Source organism: Ceratotherium simum, chromosome 31 (genome assembly GCF_057802395.1).
Source record: "Ceratotherium simum simum isolate JZ-2026a chromosome 31, ASM5780239v1, whole genome shotgun sequence".
In the NCBI taxonomy this organism is placed as follows: Eukaryota; Metazoa; Chordata; class Mammalia; order Perissodactyla; family Rhinocerotidae; genus Ceratotherium; species Ceratotherium simum.
In genome coordinates, this window is record NC_141930.1 from 2,587,346 (window position 1) to 2,608,096 (window position 20,751).

General features: G+C 40.9%; 1 protein-coding gene across 3 annotated transcripts in view; it reads left to right on the top strand.

Annotated features, from left to right (window-relative positions):
• The first annotated feature begins 2,984 nt into the window (after window positions 1–2,984).
• The window catches only part of RMDN1 (regulator of microtubule dynamics 1), a 33,715-nt gene continuing 15,948 nt past the window's right edge, over window positions 2,985–20,751 (top strand). For 2 of the 3 annotated variants that reach the window (XM_087420371.1, XM_087420372.1), the window contains exons 1-4: window positions 2,985–3,191; window positions 8,396–8,513; window positions 16,334–16,430; window positions 18,337–18,496. In XM_087420371.1, the coding sequence (XP_087276497.1) occupies window positions 3,006–3,191; window positions 8,396–8,513; window positions 16,334–16,430; window positions 18,337–18,496 (561 nt within the window). In that variant the 5' untranslated portion in view covers window positions 2,985–3,005. The remainder of the gene's footprint in view (window positions 3,192–8,395; window positions 8,514–16,333; window positions 16,431–18,336; window positions 18,497–20,751) is intronic. The other variant, XM_087420370.1, reaches the window with a different exon arrangement.

Genomic DNA, 20,751 nt, shown 5'->3' on the forward strand with positions numbered 1-20,751 from the left:
TAGCCTCAGAAGTCAGACACCATCACCTTTGCATTATTCTATTGGTCAAACAGATCTGCCTTGATTTAATGTGGGAGCCAATTCCACAAAGCAGTAAATCCAGGAGTTAAGGATCATTGAGGGCCATCTTCGAGGCTGGCTATCACAGATGTCTAATAAGCATTTCAAATCTAAATGTACAAATAAAACCTCCTGGTCTTCCCCCCACAAAGCTGTTCCTCCCACAGTCTTCTCTATCTCAAGTAATGGCAAAGCATTCTTCCGTTGTTTGGGCCAACACACTTGGAGTCATCTTTGACTCTCTCCTCTCATACCCCCATCCCTATCCGGTCTGGTCAGTCAGCTAATCCTGTCAACTCTACCTTCAAAACATATCTTCCAGCCTTGTCCAAGCCACCACTATTTCCTTCTAGATTATTGTAATACCCTAGTAATTGCTTCCCTACTTGCTCCCCTTCAGTCTACTTTCAAAACAGTCAGAGGGATCTAATTAAAATGTAAATTAGATTATGTCACACACAATCATACAAAGAAAAAATCAAAGTTCTTAAAATCGCCTACAAGTGATATCAAGCAATTTGATTAGCCAGCATAATCAGAAACATGGCAGACTAATGTCTCAACAAAACCATCTTCAAAAATTACAGAATCTTGGGTCCCGGCTGGTGGTGTAATGGTTAAGTTCGCATGCTCTACTTCCAAGGCCTGGGGTTCGAGGGTTCAGATCCCGGGTGCGGACCTACACACCCCTCATGAAGCCACGCTGTGGCAGCATCCCATATACAAAATAGAGAAAGATCAGCACAAATGTCAGCTCAGGGCCGATCTTCCTCACACACACCCACACACAAATTACAGAATCTTAAATTAGTTACATACGGACAATGGGCAGTAATGAGAGGTTTCCTTTAGGCATGATGGACTCCAGGGTCTTTTATTGTTCCATTCTTCTGTCAACTGTGATGGATACCTTGTAGCTGTGTTTCCCGCCTGTGGTCAGCCTGTTCCTGGAGAGAAACTCATAGAACAAAGGTTTTAATTTCTCAAGCTATTGGGGAGTACCTATGTAAGCAGAGGCCATACATCAGGAGAGCACGTGAATTTTTTTGGAGTATGTGTGCAGCAGCAAGTAGGCACACAGAGGAGGGGCTGGGGCCATTTAGTGTAACAAGATGGCCTCACTTATGCTCACTTACACAAGGTCCTGCACTACTTGGTCCCCATCTCCTCTCTGACCTTCTCTCTTAATACTGTCCTCTTTACTCACATGACTCTATCCAGAGTGGACTTCCTGTTCATGGAAAATGCCCCTCGTCTTCCCATTCAGGCCTTCGCACATTCCTTTCCCTCTACACGAAGTGCTCTGCCCCCAGATATCTTCATGGCTCCTTCCCCCTTCCTTGGGTCTTTATTCAAATGTCCCCCTCATTGAGGTCTTCCATGGCCATGACACTATTGAAAACTGCAATGCCTACATGGAAATACACCCCATACTCCTTCCTGCTTTATCCTCCTCATTAGCGTTTATCGTTCACTCTGGCTGAGATATCAGAAACTCCATTTCAGGATTTTCATGGCATCCAGTGGTATAAACATATTATTTAGCAATATTGAGGTAGCCACAAGCAGACAAACATAAAAATGGTTCCTTCTGTGAAAAAAGACTGTGGTTCAAAAAAGTTGGGAAAAGGATCTATATGTTTTTTAAAATATACTTTAAAAACAAAGAAAATAGGGATATCACTGACGTAGTCCTAAGGAAATGTGGCTGATTTAACGTGAAGTGGTGGAGGCAGCAATCATGCAGAAGCAGCATTGGACTTGGAATTAGAAGATGTGAATTCCAGTCTTCTAACAATACCTACCAGCTGTGTGTCCTTGGTCAACAAATCTCTTTGAGCTATGGTTCCCTCGTTAATTGACTTAGGATACCAATGACTTCACAAGGTGGTAGGGAATATTAAAGGAAACAAGTGCGTGTTAATTCACTATGTAGTATTACAAGTACTATATAAATGTGACCTAATTTTGAAAAACTATGACTATCTTCCCTTATTGCCCATAAACAATGTTCATGCACGACCTTGAGGGTATTATGTTAAGTGAAATAAGCTAGAGAAAGACAAACGCCATATGATTTCACTCATATGCAGAAGATAAACAAATACATGGACAAAGAGAACAGATTAGTGGCTACCAGACGGGAAGGGGGTTGGGGTGGGCATAAGGGGTAAAGGGGCACATATATGGTGACTGACAAATAATAATGTACAACTGACACTTCACAATGTTATAGAGTATTATGACATCAATAAAATTTAAAAAAACTGTTCATGCAATCCACACAGTAGGTTCTCCATTGGCAGCTGGTGTTTTCACCCACATCAGCTCTGAAGGCGGGTTCAGACCTCTTCACTCCCTCCAAAAGAATTCCCCTTGGGTGTGAATATTGACCTCACAGTCAGCGAGGAGGAGATGCCAGGGGAAGCCCCACATCCCACAGCAAACAAAGGCACCATCCTCCTGTCCAGAGGCCCCTCCCTGGTCTCCTTACTGAGACCAGCCTGGGCTTCCACTCCTTGTTCTTCTCTGAAACTCCCCCTCCAGTCTCTCGGTCTCTTCCTTTCCCTTCTTTATGTGGAACAGTTTAATTCTTCCGAGCATTTATTTCCCAAAAGCCCCCCCTAGGACCAGGATCTGCCCTGTTTGGAGGCAGCAGACCACTAAACAACAAATCACTCTCGTCTTGCACACGTAAATTCTGGGCCCTATTCCGAGCTTGCACTCAGCTCCAGCGACGCATCCTCGTGCCAAGACCACGACGGCCCTCCACGGAGCAGGCACAGAAACGAGCCAGCGCGCCCCCTCGCCGCCCAGTCCCCTCTACGCAGGCGCACACGGCCCCAAGTCCCGCCCAATCGGAGCATTTCCCGCCCAGCCCGCGGACCGGAAGCCGCGGGGCGGAGACGGCGCCGGCCGGAAGCCGGGGGACGGGGTTTCCCCGGATGGACGGGCGCCTTTCGCCCCGCCCAGGCCCGCCGCGACCTCAGTGGTGGCGGGTTTGGCCGCGAGTACAGGTCATGGCGCTCGCCGCGCGGCTCTGTCGCTCGTTCGCTTGGGGACGTCAGCTTCTGACGGGGGCTGCCGGCGGCCGCGGGCGGTGCGGCCCGGGGCGGCTCGGCGGCGCTGAGGTACCCGCCGGCCTGCCCCTCAGGGGACGCGGGGCTGAGGGAGGAATCGGGGGTGTGCCCGGAGGCCCCGGTGGCCGACGGCCGGCCCCTCTCTGTCCTGGCCTCCTTTCCTCTCTGAAACCGGGCGGAGGAGGCGTGAGCCCTGCTCCATCCCCGAGAACCCGTTTCCCCGTGTGCACGCAGAGAGCGTTTAGGGGAGAACTCTCACCCCGTTAGAGTCTCACTCTCGGCGACGCCGGGTCAGGGAACCCCCGGAGGCCGCCGGACCTGGAGTTTGCGGTGGGATTTTGAAAATTCCTACGCCCCCGAAGCACAGATTTTGTACTGTTTGCCTTAAAACACGTGTCGGGAGGGGTGTCGGGCCGCGGATCGGTCCCGTCTTGGCGTTCCTGGCCGACCGGCCGTGGCCGCGCTTTCCGTCCGAGGCGGGGCTGGAGGGCGAGGCCGGGCGAGGGTGCGTGTCATGTACGTCACCCGAAGCCGGCGTTTGGGCGTTCAATCTCTGAAGTACACGTGTCTGAGGGCCTGCGGGGTTCAGGGACACTGCAGTAGGTTTGCAGAACGTGCCCAGGCGGCGCTGCTGGGAAGGTTCCATCTGGGGCGGGGGCGCCGTGTGCAGAGCCCTGTACCCGCCGTGCTCCACGCTGAAAACGAGGAGCGGGAGGCGAGGACGGGGAGTCAGGGTCGGGGGCGAGGAGGCGTGTACGCGACGACGCGCCGCCCAAGGCCCAAGGGCCCCACGAGCACCCTGTCCTCCCTCTGGGTGTGTGGAGTTTTGGGGGAGTTGGAAGTATTATTACCAGATTTCCGGTTCTTCGTGCGTTTTCTGGCCCTTGTCGTTTCTGTTTTCCTTTTCCCAGCGCTCTCTCGCGCATGGCGTCAGTAGGTTGCGGTGGAGGTGTTTATTCCCCAGGTGTTGGCAGGGATTGGGGCCGCTCCTGAGGGGCCGAGGAGAGACGTCACTCTTCTGTCGTTTTTGATTTGCGATGCACGTTACAAAACAGCCATCTCCGAACGCTGGTTTTTCGGCGAGTTTGCGCTGAGGGCCCACGGGGAGCAGGGCTCTGGGCTCTGGGGGTCTGGTGGACGCCCCCGGTGAGCGGAAGCGTTTTCCCGCTGATCCTGCAGGCCGGAGGGGGGGTAGTTGGTCATTGAGTAAGTGTGGTGACGGCGGAGCGTTGGAAACGGAGCGGAGTCCCAGCTCTCCTGGTCTGGACGGGAGCGGAGCGGTGTGAGCGGTTCGGGGTGAGGTAGAAGGACGGGTTCGGTGCTCACCAGCACAGGCAGGCGAAGACAGGTGTTCCGGTGGAGGGACAGCGTGATGCGGCCTGGGGGTGAGCAAACGCGGTGCTGTTGACTGAGGCCCGGAGTGCAGAGCAAGCTGAAAGGGACCGAGGCGGAAGCGTGAGGCGGCACGGCTCGTCTGTGACTGCGGGACGGCCGCCGCAGCAGTGATGGCTTAGAGCCGCCAGCGCCCGTCGCCTGTGGCTTCCGTCGGTCAGGGGTCCAGGCGAGGCTTAGCTGGGGGCCTCTGGCGAGGTCTCTCCTGCGGCTGCTGAGGTCTCGAGTGCAGGCCTGGGGCAGGGGGAGGTTGTGCTTCCAAGCTCCCTCCCGTGGCTGTAGACCGCCCTGGGTCCTTGCCGGAGGGCTGCTCGCAGGGCTGCCTCAGACCCCGCAGCTGGCCTCCCCCGGGCCAGGCGGGCAGTTGGAGATGGGGTTCACAGTCTTCTCTACCCAATCCTGGAGGTGACGTCCCTTCACTTCTGCTATGCAGGTTCTTAGGAGACGGTCAAGTCCAGCCTGCATTTAAGGGGAGGGGCTTACATAAGAGAGAATATCGGCCTGCAGGGATCATTGGGGGACATCTTATTTATCTATTTATTTATAAGTCGAGATATAAGTGATATATAACATTAGTTTCAGGTGTACAACATAATGACTCGATATTTGTACATATTGCAAAATGATCACCATAACAACATCTAGTTAATGTCCATCTCTACACAGTTACAAGTTTTTTTCCTTGTGATGAGAACTTTTAAGATTTACTCTCTTAGAGACTTTTAAATATACAACACAGTATTATTATCTATAGTTACCACGCTGTATATTACATGCCCAGGACCTATTTATTTTATAACTGGAAGTTTGTACCTTTTGACTGTCTTCACCCTTTTCATACCCTTTTTATCCCCCTTTGCCGCGTTTGGCAATGACCAATCTGTTCTCTGCATCTGTGAGTTTGGATTTTTTTTTTTTAGATTCCACATATAAGCGAGATCATACTCTATTTGTCTTTCTCTGACTTACTTAGCATAATGCCCTCGAGGTCCATCCGTGTTGTTGCAAATGGCAAGATATCCTTTTTTATGGCAGAATAATATTCCTGTGTGTATACGTGTGTGTGTATGTGTGTATATATATATATTTAAATATATAAATATAAATACATGTATCATTTTTTTAATCCCTTCGTCTATAGACAGAGATTGTATCCATTTCTTGGCTATTGTGAATAATGCTGCAATGGACATGGGGGTGCATATGTCTTTTCAACTTAATGTTTTCATTTCCTTAGGATGAATACCCAGAAGTGGAATTTGCTGGATCATATGGTAGTTCTAGTTTTAGTTGTTTGAGAAACCTCCATGCTGTTTTCCATTGTGGCTGCACCAGTTTACATTCCCACCAACAGTGCCCGGGGGTCCCCTTTTCTCACGTCCTTGCCAACATTTATTATTTCTTGTCTTTTTGGTAATAGCTGTTATGACAGTTGTGAAGTAAGATCTCATTGTGCTTCTGATTTGCATTTCCCTGATGATTAGTGATGTTGAGCACCTTTTCATGTACCCATTGGCCGTCTGTATGTTTTCTTTGGAAAAATGTCTATTCATATTCTCTGCCCAGCAGTGGAATAGCTGGATCGTATGGTAGTTCTATCCTTGATTTTTTGAGGAATCTCCATACTGTTTTCCATAGTGGCTGCACCAGTTTGCACTCCCACCAGCAGTGTATGAGAGTTCCCTTCTCTCCACATCCTCTCCAACACATGTTGTTTCTTATCTTGTTAATTATAGCCATTCTGACGGGTGTGAGGTGATATCTCATTGTAGTTTTGATTTGCATTTCCCTGATATTTAGTGATTTTGAACATCTTTTCATGTGTCTGTTGGCCATCTGTATATCTTCTTTGGAGAAATGTCTGTTCAGGTCTTTTGCCCATTTTTTAATTGAGTTGTTGGTTTTTTTGTTGTTGAGATGCATGAGTTCTTTATATATTTTGGAGATTAACCCCTTATCAGATGTATGGTTTGCAAATATCTTCTCCCAATTGTTAGGCTGTCTTTCGTTCTGTTGATGGTTTCCTTTGCTGTGCACAAGCTTTTTAGTCTGATGTAGTCCCATTTGTTTATTTTTTCTGTTGTTTCCCTTGCCCAGTCAGACATGGTGCTTGAAAATATGCTGCTATGACGAATGTCCAAGAGCGTACTGCCTATGTTTTCTTCTAGAAGTTTCATAGTTTCAGGTCTTACGTTCAAGTCTTTAGTCCATTTTGAGTTAATTTTTGGGTATAGTGTAAGGTAAGGGTCTAGTTTCATTCTTTTGCATATGGTTGTCCAGTTTTCCCAACACCATTTATTGAAGAGACTTTCCTTTCTCCATTGTATGTTCTTGGCTCCTTTGTCAAAGATTAGCTGTCCATAGATGTGTGGGTTTATTTCTGGGCTCTCAATTCTGTTCCATTGATCTCTGTGTCTGTTTTTGTGCCAGTACCATGCTGTTTTTGTCACTATAGCTTTGTATATGTAGCTGTAGATTTGGTGTGTCCATGGGAGGAGGTGTGTTCAGGATCTTCCTACATTGCTATCTTGAACCGGAGCCCCTCGGGGGCTGTTTTATTTTTTTATTTTTATTTTTCTTGCTGAGGAAGATTCATTGTGAGCTAACATCTGTTGCCAGTCTTTCTCATTTTTGCTTGAGGAAGATTTGTCCTGAGCTAACATCTGTGCCAGTCTCCCTCTATTTTGTACATGGGTCGCTGCCACAGCATGGCTGCTGACAGGTGGTGTAGGTCTGTGATCCACTGAAGTGGATCGTGCACACTTAACCGCTGCACCAGCAGGCTGGCCCCTATAGATTCATTTTGAATCCAGTTTTGTACAATATTTTGAATATTCATGCTCAAGAAATTAAATTAAGCACTCAGCAAATTGGAATGTGTTGGATTCTTTATTCTGACCCTAGATGTTATGAGAAGTTAAAATGTGGATCAGATGTGGGTTGTGAGAGAAAGAGTGGAAGAATGACTCTGAGGTTTTTTGTTTTTTTTAACCTGAACAACTAGAAGAATAGAGTTGCCATTTACCATGAAAGGGAAAACTGAGAGGAATGGCTTTGAGGAAAACAATAGCTGTTCTGGCTGATAAACGGGAGATGCCTGTTATACTTCATGTGGAGACAGATGTTGATTAGGCAGCTGGATATATGATTCTGAAGTTTAGAGGAGACATCTGGGCTTCAGATTACATTTGCATGTTTTTGGCATGTTGATGGTATTTAAAGGCATGAAGCGAAATGAAATCACCAAAATGATACAAATGGAGAAAAGAAGAATATATATATATATATATTTTTTTTTTTTGGTAAGGAAGATTGGCCCTGAGCTAACATCTGTGCCCATCTTCCTCTATTTTGTATGTGGGATGCCGCCACAGCATGGCTTAGTGATCAGTACGTAGGTCTGTGCCCGGGATCCGAACCTGCAAACCCCGGGCTGCTGAAGTGGAGTGCGTGAACTTAACCACTTTGCCACCGTGCCGGCCCCCTGTTGTCTGTTCTTAGGATTGATATTTATTATATGTTGGTGTCTCATATTTTATTTCATACAATTATAACAGTATCCATATCTCCTCAAATAAGATGTAAATCTTCCTGTCTGGCACTTATCAGCATGACTGTGATTGTTAGATAAACTACCACCTTTAGCTATTCTTAAGAATCTAGTCTTAACAGGATATGCTCTCCCTATAAGGTAATTATGTGAAATAGTTTTACTGAACAATTTGATGAAGTAAATTTTGAGCTTCCAAAATTCTTAGGATTGATTGCTTTGGGAGTGGGAGAAAATCCATGTAATTTTTGCTGGGGGTAGCAGTTCCTTCAAATTTTCTGTTTGATAACTCTGACCATAATTGTTTTCATAGGTGATAGGATACCGAAGAGCTTTCAAAAGAAGCCTTTTATTCTCAGCCTTGTCTTATTTGGGTTTTGAAACTTATCAACTCATTTCCCAGGCTGCTTTGGTTCATGCCACAGCCAAAGGTAAGCCTAAGCTAAATATCTGGAACACTTAGAGTTATTTAGGTTTGTTATATTTTGTTAATAATTTAGTTATTTTTGAATAGATAATGAAACTAACATTGTTATAGGCTAGATTTTTTTTCTGCTTTTCTCTACTTGTCAGTCTGATATATGTATATATACTTTCTTCTAGCAACTAGAGCTCCTGCAGAGAGAAATACTCTATTAATACTTTATAGTTTTATAGAGTCCTTGGGTTAAGAATGTGTTTTTACATTTTTAAAGGGTTGAGGGGTTGTGGCGGGATAAAAAGAGAATATACCACAGAGACCATATTTGGCCTCCAAAGCCTAAAATATTTACTCTCTGGATCTTTATAGAAAAAGTTTGCCGACCCTTGCTTTATAATGGTTTAATGATTCCATTGTTTCCTTAATGCCAGGGTGTTAACGCTCTTCTTGATATAATTAAAAGGCCCAGTTACTTTGAGATAGAAGTATTTTATTTACAAGCAAAAGTAAGTTTGATATTAAAGATCAAATAACTGGTTAAAAAGTAGAAAAATTTCATCAGATTTCTTATTTGGCATACCATAGATAGTAAACATATATTAAGACTTGCCATATTTTAAAAATTAAATTTAGTTAAACCAATTGTGTATGTAGATGGAGCCGAGATTTCAGTATATTAGAGAAAAATTTTTATTAATTTGTGGGTTAAGCCATTTTGTTTTTCACGGTCCCCGCTTTTTAGTCATCAAGAAGGTGATTGGGGAAAGAAGCAGAGATTTGATTTTGAATAGATATTCTTATTAAAGCTCTGGTAGGTGAAGAATTTGAGGATATTAACTAAAAATTACTGGTTATTTTACTAGTTATTTATTGATTTCATTTATCTGTGACTATTCTTATCTTTAAAAAAAGCAGATAATTGAGAATTGCTATATTTTTGTTTTATGTTTTCTTTCTTTCTTTCTTTTTCTTTTGGTGAGAAAGATTGGCGCTGGGCTAACATCTGTTGCCAGTCTTCCTCTTTTCGCTTGAGGAAGATTGTCGCAGAGCTAACATCTGTGCCAGTCTTCCTCTATTTTGTATGTGGGACGCTGTCACATCATGGCTTAATGAGAAGTGTGTAGGTCTGCTCCTGGGATCCAAACCCATGACTCTTGGGCTGCCAAAGTGGAGCACATGAACTCAACCACTATGCCCCCTGGCTGGCCCCTGTTTTCTTTCTTTTTTAATGTATCATTTTCATGAAGGACAAAGTAGAGGACTTGGTTTTGTCACAGGCTCAATGATGTATTTTAGCGAATACTTAACAATAACTCAGCTTTTTAAAGCTCACTAGACTTTTCACCATAACTTCACTTCTCACAGCAACTTTGTAAAGTAATTAGGACAAGTTGTATTATCACATTATAATATTCATTTTTTTAAAAACTTATCCTTGAGAGATATGCTGTGTGGTTGCACTTTCAAGATTTTTCTGTGTGTGTGTGTGTGTCATTATAATATTCATTTTTGAAAAGAAGCTTGGAGTTAAACTTCTTCGAAGTCAAAGTGTCAGAGCAGAGATTACAACTCTTATGTGTTTCTTTTCACGTCTGTCACACTTAGTTTCAGTGTGCTTTAGCACCATTTCATTACAAAAGTGAGTGCAAAGATTTAGTGCTGCCTTAAGCAATAAAATATGGCACATTGAAAAGCAAAGCCAAAATTATATTTAGCCTTAATGATCATAGTCGATTTTTTCAGAGGTGTCTTAATGACAAAAAATTATTGCATATTCAGGAAATTAAAAATAACATTTTAAGGTGCTAGACCCCTGTGAGGCCCACATGAGCTGGGTGTGGCCTTGCACAGTTGCAATAGCGGGGGTTGACGGTTTCCTTACTTTGTGCCTCGAAGAACTTTGACGTGGCTTTCCTCCATTCTTTTCCTCCACCTCTTGAGTGCGTGGCCGTGAACTGGGCTGCGGGAGGGCTATGGACCAGCCAGAGAGTAGGCACTGTAGGAGCGAATTTCCTTTGCCTGGAGATGGCTCTGTGTCCCTGTTAGGCGGCATGCATCCTGCTCAGGGACGGCTGGCCCTTCACCCCCATTTCCAAGATGGCAGCTATCAAGTGTGAACTTGCTGAGAATGTCACTTCAGAGGAGACCACTCATCACAGTAAGATCTCCGTTATAGGAACTGGATCAGTTGGTGTGGCCTGTGCTATCAGCATCGTATTAAAAGTCTGGGGTTATGAACTTGCCTTTGTGGATGTTGATGAAGGCAAACTGGAGGGTGAGGCAGGGGGTCTTCAGCATGGCAGCCCTTTCATGAAAATGCCAAATACTGTTTCCAGCAAAGATGCCCTTGTCATTGCAGACTCCAACCTAGTGATTATCACAGCAGGTACACGCCCAAGAATAGGAGAAACATGCCTTGATGTAGTCAAGCGAAATGTGTCCATCTTTAAATTAATGATTTTGAATATTACTCAGTATAGTCCCCACTGCAAACTCATAGTTGTTTGCAAGCCAGTGGCTATCTTATGTAGCTTGAAAGTTGAGTGCATTTCCCAAAAATTATTATTGGAAATGGCTGTAATCTGGACACTGCCTGTTTACATTTCTTTATTGGACTGTCATGAATGGATCCTTGGAGAGCACAGAGACTCAAGTGTACCTGTGTGGAGTGGAGTTAACATTGCTGGTGTCCCTCTAAAGGATCTGAACTCCGATATAGGAATGGATAAAAATCCTTAGCAGTGGGAAAATGCCCACAAAGAAGTGATTACCTGTGGCTATGAGATGGTTAAAATGAAAGGTTATACTAATTGGGCCGTTGGCCTATCTGTAGCTGGTTTAATGGAAAGCATTTCGAAGAATCTTAGGAGAGTGTGTCTGGTTTCCACCATAAGTAAGTGCCTCTATGGAATAAATGAAGAAGTATTCCTTACAGTTCCTTGTATCCTGAGAGAGAATGGTATTGCAGACCTTATAAAGATAAAGCTGACTCCTGAAGAGGAGGTCCGTTTGAAAAAGAGTGCAAAAAAACCTTGGGAAATTCAGAAGGAGCTCAAGCTATAAAGTTGTTTAAAGCTACCATTATGAACTTACTGAAGAAGAGAGAATAGTTATAGGATTGTATATCCAACTTGTGAATAAACTTGAATTCATAAAAGTTAAAAAAAGGAAATGGGATAGAGTGACTCCCCTGTTTATTTAGCCATCTGGTTTTTTTATTTAGCATCAGATACTGGATGATACTTATTTTTTACAGTTCCTAAGTGAGTGCATCAAAGATGTTTTTGGTATCTCTGATGTACTGGTACTTGCCTTGTATATATATTTGTAGTTGCCATTTGGTGCAAAACAGTGTTTGGTGTATGCGTTTATTGTGTTAGAGAAATTCTGATTCTTTTCATCCAGTACATGCTAATTCTTTTGTTCTAGGTGGCTTATACCTATGTTCATTTATATGCTATTAAAAAAAATTATAACTTCCTCGACAATGTAAAAATAAAAGTATGTACATACAAAAATAACTAAATGTTTGTTCCAATCCTAACACTAAATAAAACTTTGATTTGACCTTGAAAAAAAAATTTTAGTATTCCAAGGTGTAACTTGTTCTGAAAACTAAAGTCATTGTTTTTATTATAGATTTTAATGAAAACTGCCTTATATTTTGGAATCCTTTCTGTATTTTCAAGCATGTTTTGAGTATTTAAAAAGTTAATGCAGGGGCTGGCCCGGTGGTGTAGTGGTTAAGTTCACGAGCGCTTCTTCGGCAGCCCAGGGTTTGCAGGTTCAGATCCTGGGCGCAGACTGACACGCCGCTTGTCAAGCCATGTTGTGGTGGCGTCCCATATAAAGGAGAGGAAGATGGGCACGGATGTTAGCCCAGGGCCAGTCTTCCTCAGCAAAAAGAGGAGGATTGGCAACAGATGTTAGCTCAGGGCTGATCTTCCTCACAAAGCAAAAAAAAAGTTAATGCAAAGAGCAGAGTATGGATATTAGTTTTGTCTACCTTGATTTTCTTTAGCTTTGTGGTTTTTTTTTTTGGTGAGGAAGATCAGCCCTGGGCTAACATCTGTTGCCAATCCTCCTCTTTTTGCCGAGGAAGACTGGCCCTGGGCTAACATCCGTGCCCATCTTCCTCTCCTTTATATGGGACGCCACCACAGCATGGCTTGACAAGCGGTGTGTTGGTGTGTACCCGGGATCCGCACCTATGAACCCTGGCCGCCAAAGCGGAGCGCACACACTTAACCGCTTGTGCCACCAGGCTGGCCCTTGGCTTTGTTTTCTTAAAACAAATAAAACCTCATTTTGTAATTAGTTGATTGGTATGTTGATATAATTTGTAAGCCTAGGCCATAGCCCTTGAAAAAACATGAATTATTGATAAAATATAGAAACCAGATTTTTTTTTTAACTTGGATAATGATCTATGTTTCTATAAAAATATAACTTTATTGGCCCTTGCGAGTTTTACTTTGTCATATATCTCTCTTCCAGTTGCTATGCTGTGGTTCTTATTTTTCATATTTTTTGGGAATTGGTCTTCAAATAATTCCACTCATCAAAACTTCTGCCTAATTCTCTTTAGATTGGCTTCATGCTCATTAAAGCCACTTAAAATTTTTTTCCTCCTCCATTTACCAGGATTAAATCACATTCTGAAGTGAGACTTTTTTAGAAATTGATTTAAGGGCATATATACTTTTGACATTCCAGTTGGCTGGGACTGGGGGACTCATTTTTTAAATGGTAATGCCTATATTTACCACAAGATAGCACACAGACCCAATTGTCAGCAGTAATTGAAGCACTCCAGTAGAAAGTTTTTCATTATTTCCTTAAAATAGACAAAATTTAAATGCCCTCAAGATATGCTGGTGTGTTCACAGCACTCTTGTGTGTACAAGTTCACTTGTAAAACGCTTAAAAGATAACGACAAGGGGCTCACCTTAAATAAAGGTTCTTCATACAGTCACCTCACTTGTCTCTTATCATATACTTTTATTGGTTCCTCTGTACTGACGAAGCTGCAGAGCTGAGGTCACTGCTCCTTCACGTGTGTTCCTTTGTACCGCTTCAGGGCGTTTTTAGAGGCGCTGCTTCCAGTACTGCCGAGACACCATATTGTTGGTGTGGAAGAGTTGTCTTAAATTTGGATGATGTTGCTTCTACTTAGAGTCTTCTAGTATCTAGAAAAATCTTAAGAGTGTCTAGAAAACCTAGATACTCATTTTCTACTTTGTAAGTTCTATATGGAGAAACTTCAGAAATAGAGCTATTTTGCTTGCTTAGAGTAGTAGAGTATTTCATTTTTGTCCAGATACCTCTCATACGGCTAAGAATACACTTAGCAAGAAAAACTAGAAAACCAAAGTTTATATGTATGCAGTATGGCACATCATTGCCTTTTAAAAAAAAAAGTTCTAAGAATTGTTATGATTGTGAGCATATTCATTTTAGGCTAAATTTAAGATTTCTTTAGGTGCATTAATATCTCAGTTTTCTTCCTCTACATTCTTACCTTGGGATATTTATTCATTACTTAAGTTGAAAAGTAATTTACTTTGAAAGTTTAGTCCATTTTATAGAATATTGTCTCTTTATGTCAGGAACATAGCTTATTTTTAAATATTTTCAGGAAAAATGCAGAGCATTAAACAAGTAAAAAAACACAACTGATATGCAGATATGTGAGTGGTCTACATGCTCCTACCCTAGTTCCTATGTGAGTCTAGTATCAGAGTAAGTGCATTTTTTCCTTATAAATTGCACACTGTATGATTTTAGAAATTTCTGTTTAGAATCAAGAAAAAAATATATATATTTAAAGCCTGAATACTATAGCTTATGATATTATACTGTATACTGAAGGAATTAGAGATAAGTGACTTAAGAAGTTATAAAAGAATAATACACAAAAAAGATTTAAATTATTTACTAAATTTGTACATTTTTCTTTTAATTACATGGGTGATGAGATGTAGACTTGCTAGATTAGACAGTAATCTCTTTAGCAGTCTTCTCAAGGAGTGGGAGAAAAATCAATGAATAGAATTAAATGTCACTTTCCTACTTACACAGACCATGTATGCAATCAAATATGCCAAATCAATATATTTAATATTGTGAAAGTTTTCTGTCACTGCTGTAACAAATTACCACAAACTTAGTGACTTAAAACAACACAAATTTATTATCTTACAGTTCTGTAGTTCAGAAGTCTAAAATGGGTCCCACTGGGTTAAAATCAAGGAGTTGGCAGGGCTGTGTTCCTTTCTGGAGGCTCTAGGGGAGAATCAGTTTCCTTGTGTTTTTCAGCTTCTAGAGGCTTTCCACATTCCTTGGCTGAAGGCCTCTTTTCTCCACGTTCAAAGCCGACAGTCACTTCACTCTGACTGCATTTCCATGGTTACACCGTCTGGGACTTTCCTCTGCCTCCCTCTTCCACTTTTAAGGACTTTTGTGATTATATTGGGCCCACCTGGCTAATCCAAGCTAGCCTCCTATTTTCAAGTTACTGATTAGTAACTTAATTCTATCCACAAACTTACTTCCCCTTTGCCATGTAGCCTATACATTTTCACAGGTCCTGGGGATTAAGATGTGGACGTGTTTGGGGCCGTTATTCTGCCTACCACTATCAGCTAAGAATGCTGAGACTACTACTCATTCTTTTTAAGAATCTTTGGGTTGTTATTACCCAAATTTGGAGAATCAGCCACTGATAAAAATATAGAATAGAATGGAGGCAAACTTAAGAGAATTAACCAGCCATGTGAATATTATTAAACTATAGCACCTAACCAGAATGAATAAAGAGGAAAAAAAATCTTTAATTTTATGGTTTCTTTGCTATTGTCATTTAATTTTTCTTGAACTGTTATAATTACATTATGATGTTAACTTAATAAAAAATACTTCACTTTATAACATTGTATCATAAATTCATGAGGTTTTTTTTTGCTGGTCTAGATCTTAATTTTTCAAAAACTTAAAAAATTTTAACCTCAAATATGCTATGATTAATTAAAACATACTAAGGTAAATAATGAGGAAATTTAACTGAACACATTGGAATGTTGGCTTATACATAGGACTAAGAAATAACAGCACCCTTATAGAAGACAAAATTAAATGTGTGTATTCCTTAGTAATGATTGGAATATCCTGAAATTCAGACTTAGTGGTTTTTTCAGTAACTAGTCAACTTTTTTAGGGCATTACACTGTCTATAAGGTTTATGTGTTTTGTAGTAATGTCTAAACTACATTGTTTAGAGTTGTTTGGAGCATAGTGCAATGAGGTAAGTTTCAGATTCTGTCTGCAGTTAACTTCATCTAGGTTTTTGATGACAGATTTGACTCTTTTTCTATAACAGTGTCCGTGTAAATTAGGTCATGAAGAGAGTCTAGTAAAACAATATGGTTCAGTCCCTGCAAATTAATAATTTTCAGTGCTGTAAGTGGATGTTATATCATCATTTTCTACAGTGGATGATACTTAGCAGCAGCAACAACAAAGACTTGTGTGGAGGGTAAGGGTACCACAAATTCCTCATAAGAAATTACTTTTTTCATTTTTTAAAATATGTCATATGTAGTCAGTACCAGAGTAAGTTTTCTAATTTTTTATTTTCATGATTTCAATAAATCACTTACTATGATAACTTCATACTTATTTCTACTACACTTACATCTAGATTCTTCAGAATTTCTAATCTTTTCTTAGGGGTGATTTCTGTATCTAATTTCTTTTGCTTATATATAAAAGTGTTTATGTTTCATCTGGCTTGGGAAGACCTACTTCATTGTGTATTTTTTCTTTTATAGTCTTTAAAGTTGAAGAGATCCTTGAACAAGCAGACTACTTATATGAAAGTGGAGAAACAGAAAAACTTTATCAGTTGTTAACCCAATACAAGGAAAGGTGGGCAATGTATGATAGCCTGGATTTGCAATTTCCTCTGTTATTTAACAATTAAAATAATTCTTGGTGCTTGAAATTCTTATAGGTTTTTAAAATTATTACTTCAAAATAATATTTCTTAGAGTTTAATTTATATTAAACTATTTCTTATATTAAGCTAATTCTTTATTAAATGACTCAAAAGTGCTACATATATCTCATTGATTTAGAAAAGGTGGTTCTACTTACTCATTCTAGTAGAATGTTGAAACATTTTTTCCATTTTGTTATTTTGCTTTGGATCATACAAGGTAATCCTTGAATATATGTTTATCTCATCTATCTATATTATATATTTCTCATTCCTTTTCATTTACATTGTTTTCTTATTGGCATAAGATTTAAATGAATTAGGATGATTGTGTGCCACCATTGAATGATACCTGTGTATCACGTTAGAAGCACAGTCTTTTAGAGAAGTTAAAGTATCTCCTTTTTGTATTTTTAGTATTAGATTACGTGTTTAGTTCAGAGTATCAACGCATGCTCATTTTTTTGGGAGGATGGAGGTGGAGGGAGATTCAGCCCTATAAAATAAGTCAGAGAAGGCTAACTGACATTTCCAGATCACTAATCTACCTCAGCTCCTAAACTAAAAATATCGAGTCATTTTCAGCTACCTGTCTTACATTCCCAAAACCAGTTTTCTCTCCAAGACCCATCACTTTACTTCCTAAATATCTATAGGATGCATCTTTCCTTTTCTATTCTTCCTTCAAAAACTTGAGGTGGCTGGGGCTGGCCCGGTGGTGCAAGCCGTTAAGTGCACACGCTCCGCTGCAGCGGCCCGGGGTTCACCGGTTGGGATCCTGGGCGCACACTGACGCATCACTTGTCAGGCCATGCTGTGGCGGCGTCCCATATAAAGTGGAGGAAGATGGGCATAGATGTTAGCCCAGGGCCAGTCTTCCTCAGCAAAGAAAAGAGGAGGATTGGCAGATGTTAGCTCAGGGCTGATCTCCTCACAAAAAAAAAAAAAACTTGAGGTGGCTGGTTTTGCATTTTATAGTCATTTCAGTAATTACTTGAAAAGTAGGCCATAAGGTGGTTACTCCATATTCACTGAATTATACTATTGCTACCTTTAGTTTCAAAATTTTATGTGAATACCATTTTTTGTCAAGAAATACATAATATAGTAGGCTTAGAGGCAAACATTTAATAAAAAGGAATTTAAGATTAGTTTTTAAATATTTCTAACTCTTCATTGTGGTTAGTATTTTATTAACCATTTCTTATTTACATAATTATATTTAACTGTCAGTTCTTCAGGGAGTCCAGTGTCCTTACTTGTAATATTCCATGCCTGATGGCATGGATGACACATTTAAACATAGGATTTATTTTAAGATTACATTATATTCAATCATTCATTCATTAACAAATACTTATCGTATATCTGTTGTGTTCCAGGTACTGTGTTTGGGGCTAGGGATACAGCAGTTCTGTTTTTTAGAGCATGACCGTCTGTAAGGCTTATGTATTTTATGGTACTGTCTGAACCAGTAAGTGAGCTGTCAGAAGCACAGTGCCAGTGAAGTCAGGCCTCAACTTTTATGTTGAATTTTGTAGGCTAAGTGTTTAGAGAATTCCAAGATATTTTCTAAGGAAGTTCGTATTTTACATATTGTAGACAAGTTAATATTTATGTATAATATTGGATATTTTGTAGGAAATTTTGGCAAATAATGTTTTTATGTGAAAGAAAATAATAAATTTAACATTATGAATAATAATGGCTTTTAATATCATGTTGCTTGCTATGTCCTCACTGATGTGAAAGACCGTATGTATTCATTAGTCATGTGACCTTTAACAATTTTTTAATGCAAGCTAAAATGGTTGTTTTATATTTATTTCAAATTAGTGAAGATGCAGAGTTACTGTGGCGTTTGGCACGGGCATCACGGGATACAGCTCAGCTTAGCAGCACCTCAGAAGAGGAGAAAAAGCTCTTGGTGTATGAAGCTCTAGAGTATGCAAAAAGAGCGCTAGAAAAAAATGAATCAAGTTTTGCAGCTCATAAGGTGAGGTGCTTAAAGTAATGGAACTGTTACCATGTACTGAGAGGTACATTGGTCTGTACTTATCTATCCTCCCTAATTTACATAGGAAAGAAAATTGCTCTGTTTTAAAGAAGTAGGGAAGAGAATTATTTTGATAACATTTTTTCAAAAAGAAGTAGTTTTGGGAGCTGGCCCCATGGCCTAGTGGTTAAGTTCAGTGCCCTCGGCTTCAGCAGCCTGGGTTTGGTTCCCAGGCGTGGACGTGCACCACTCATCGGTGGCCACGCTGTGCGGCAGCTCACATACAAAGTAGAGGAAGATGGGCTCAGATGTTAGCTCAGGGCCAATTTTCCTCAACAACAAAAAAAAGGAAGTAGTTGTTTCCTTGCATTCTTGAACATTTACTCTAACTTCATTAGTGTGTGTGGTAAATTACTTTCGTGAATGCTTATTTTTAAACAAAAGTGATAGTTTCCAGAATTACCTGTATCTTTATTCCTAGTTGTACAAGCACTTGACAGATGTTTTCTCATTTTCCTCACGTGGTTCTGTCTTATGTGGAGGTAGGAAGATAGCAGCTGGACACCTGAGGCCTACTGTAACTTTTCACCTGGAGCTCCACTAGTTTCTGGATTTCCTAATGGGTTTAGAATAGTGTTTTCAGCGCACACTGTGGGGAGACTAGGGGACATCATTGGTATTTCAGATTAGGACATCACTGTATCATGTTAGACTGTCCTCAATAAAGCCCCACGTCACCATGACAACCAGATTCCACCTCCAAACATTTCTAAATGCTGCCTTTAGGGATTGGTACCCCAACCCCCAACTACTGCTGGTTTATAGTAAGGATAAAACAGATACAAATCCTTAAGTTTGTTAAAACTTGTTTTATGGCTCAGAATATGGTCTGTCTTTGTAAATGTTCATTGTGCACGTGAAAAGAATGTTTATTCAGCTGTTGCTGGGCGTATCTTTTATTTTATTTTTTTATTTTTTGTGAGGAATATTGGCCCTGAGCTAACATCTGCCAATCCTCTTTTTGCTGAGGAAGACTGGCTCTGGGCTAACATCGGTGCCCATCTTCCTCCACTTTATGTGGGACGCCGCCACAGCATGGCCTGCCAAGCGGTGCGTTGGTGCGTGCCCGGGATCCGAACCAGCAAACCCTAGTCTGCCACAGTGGCAGGCGGTGCGTTGGTGCGCGCCCGGGATCCGAACCAGCAAACCCTAGGCTCCACAGCGTAGCGTGCTCACTTAACTGCTTGCGCCACTGGGTTGGCCCCCTGGGTGTAGCTTTTAAATGTCATTCAGGTCAAGTTGGTTGATAGTGTTGTTTGAGTCTTCTGTATCCTTACTGATTTTCTGTCTACTTGTTCTATAAATTATTGAGACAGGGATGTTGAAATCTCCAAGTATAATTGTAGATTTGTCTGTTGTTCTTTGCAATTTTATTAGTTTCTACAGCATGTATTTTAAAGTATTGTTACTAGGAATATAAACATTAGGATTGTTATATTGTCGTGATGCATTGACTTCTTTATCATTGCAAAATGATCCTCTGTAGCTCTAGAAATATTCTTGGTTTTACAATCTACTTCGATTTTAATGTAGCCATTCTTGTTTTCTTTTGCTTAATGTTAGCATGTTATATCCTTTTCTGCTCTTTTACTTTTAACTTATTTGTGTCTTTATATTTAATGTGTACTTCTTATAAGCAGGTGATAAGTCTTGCTTATTTTTATTTTTACTTTATTTTATATACTTCACATTAACATAAAATTCACCACTGTAATGTGTACATTTCAGTGGTTTTTAGCTTATTCACTATGTTGTGCAACCTTCATGACTATCTAATTCGAGAACACTTCCATTTCCCCCAAAACAAACCCCATAGCTATTACCAGTCAGTTCCATTTCTCCCCTGGCAAGCATTAATCTGCTTTTTGTTTCTATGAATTTGCCTGTTCTGGACATTTCATATAAATGGATCATACAATATATGGCCTTTGCGTGTCTGGCTTATTTCACTTAGCATAATGTTTTCAAGGTTCATCCATGTTGAGTTTGTGACAGTACTTCATTCCTTTTTATGGCTGAATAATATTCCTTTGTATGGATATACCACTTTTGTTTATCCATTCATTGGCCGATGGACATTGGAGTTGCTTACACTTTGTGGCTATTAGGAATAATGCTGCTATAAACAATTGTATACAAATTTTTGTGTGAACACCTGCTTTCAATTCTCTCTTTTTCTTATTGAGGTAAATTCA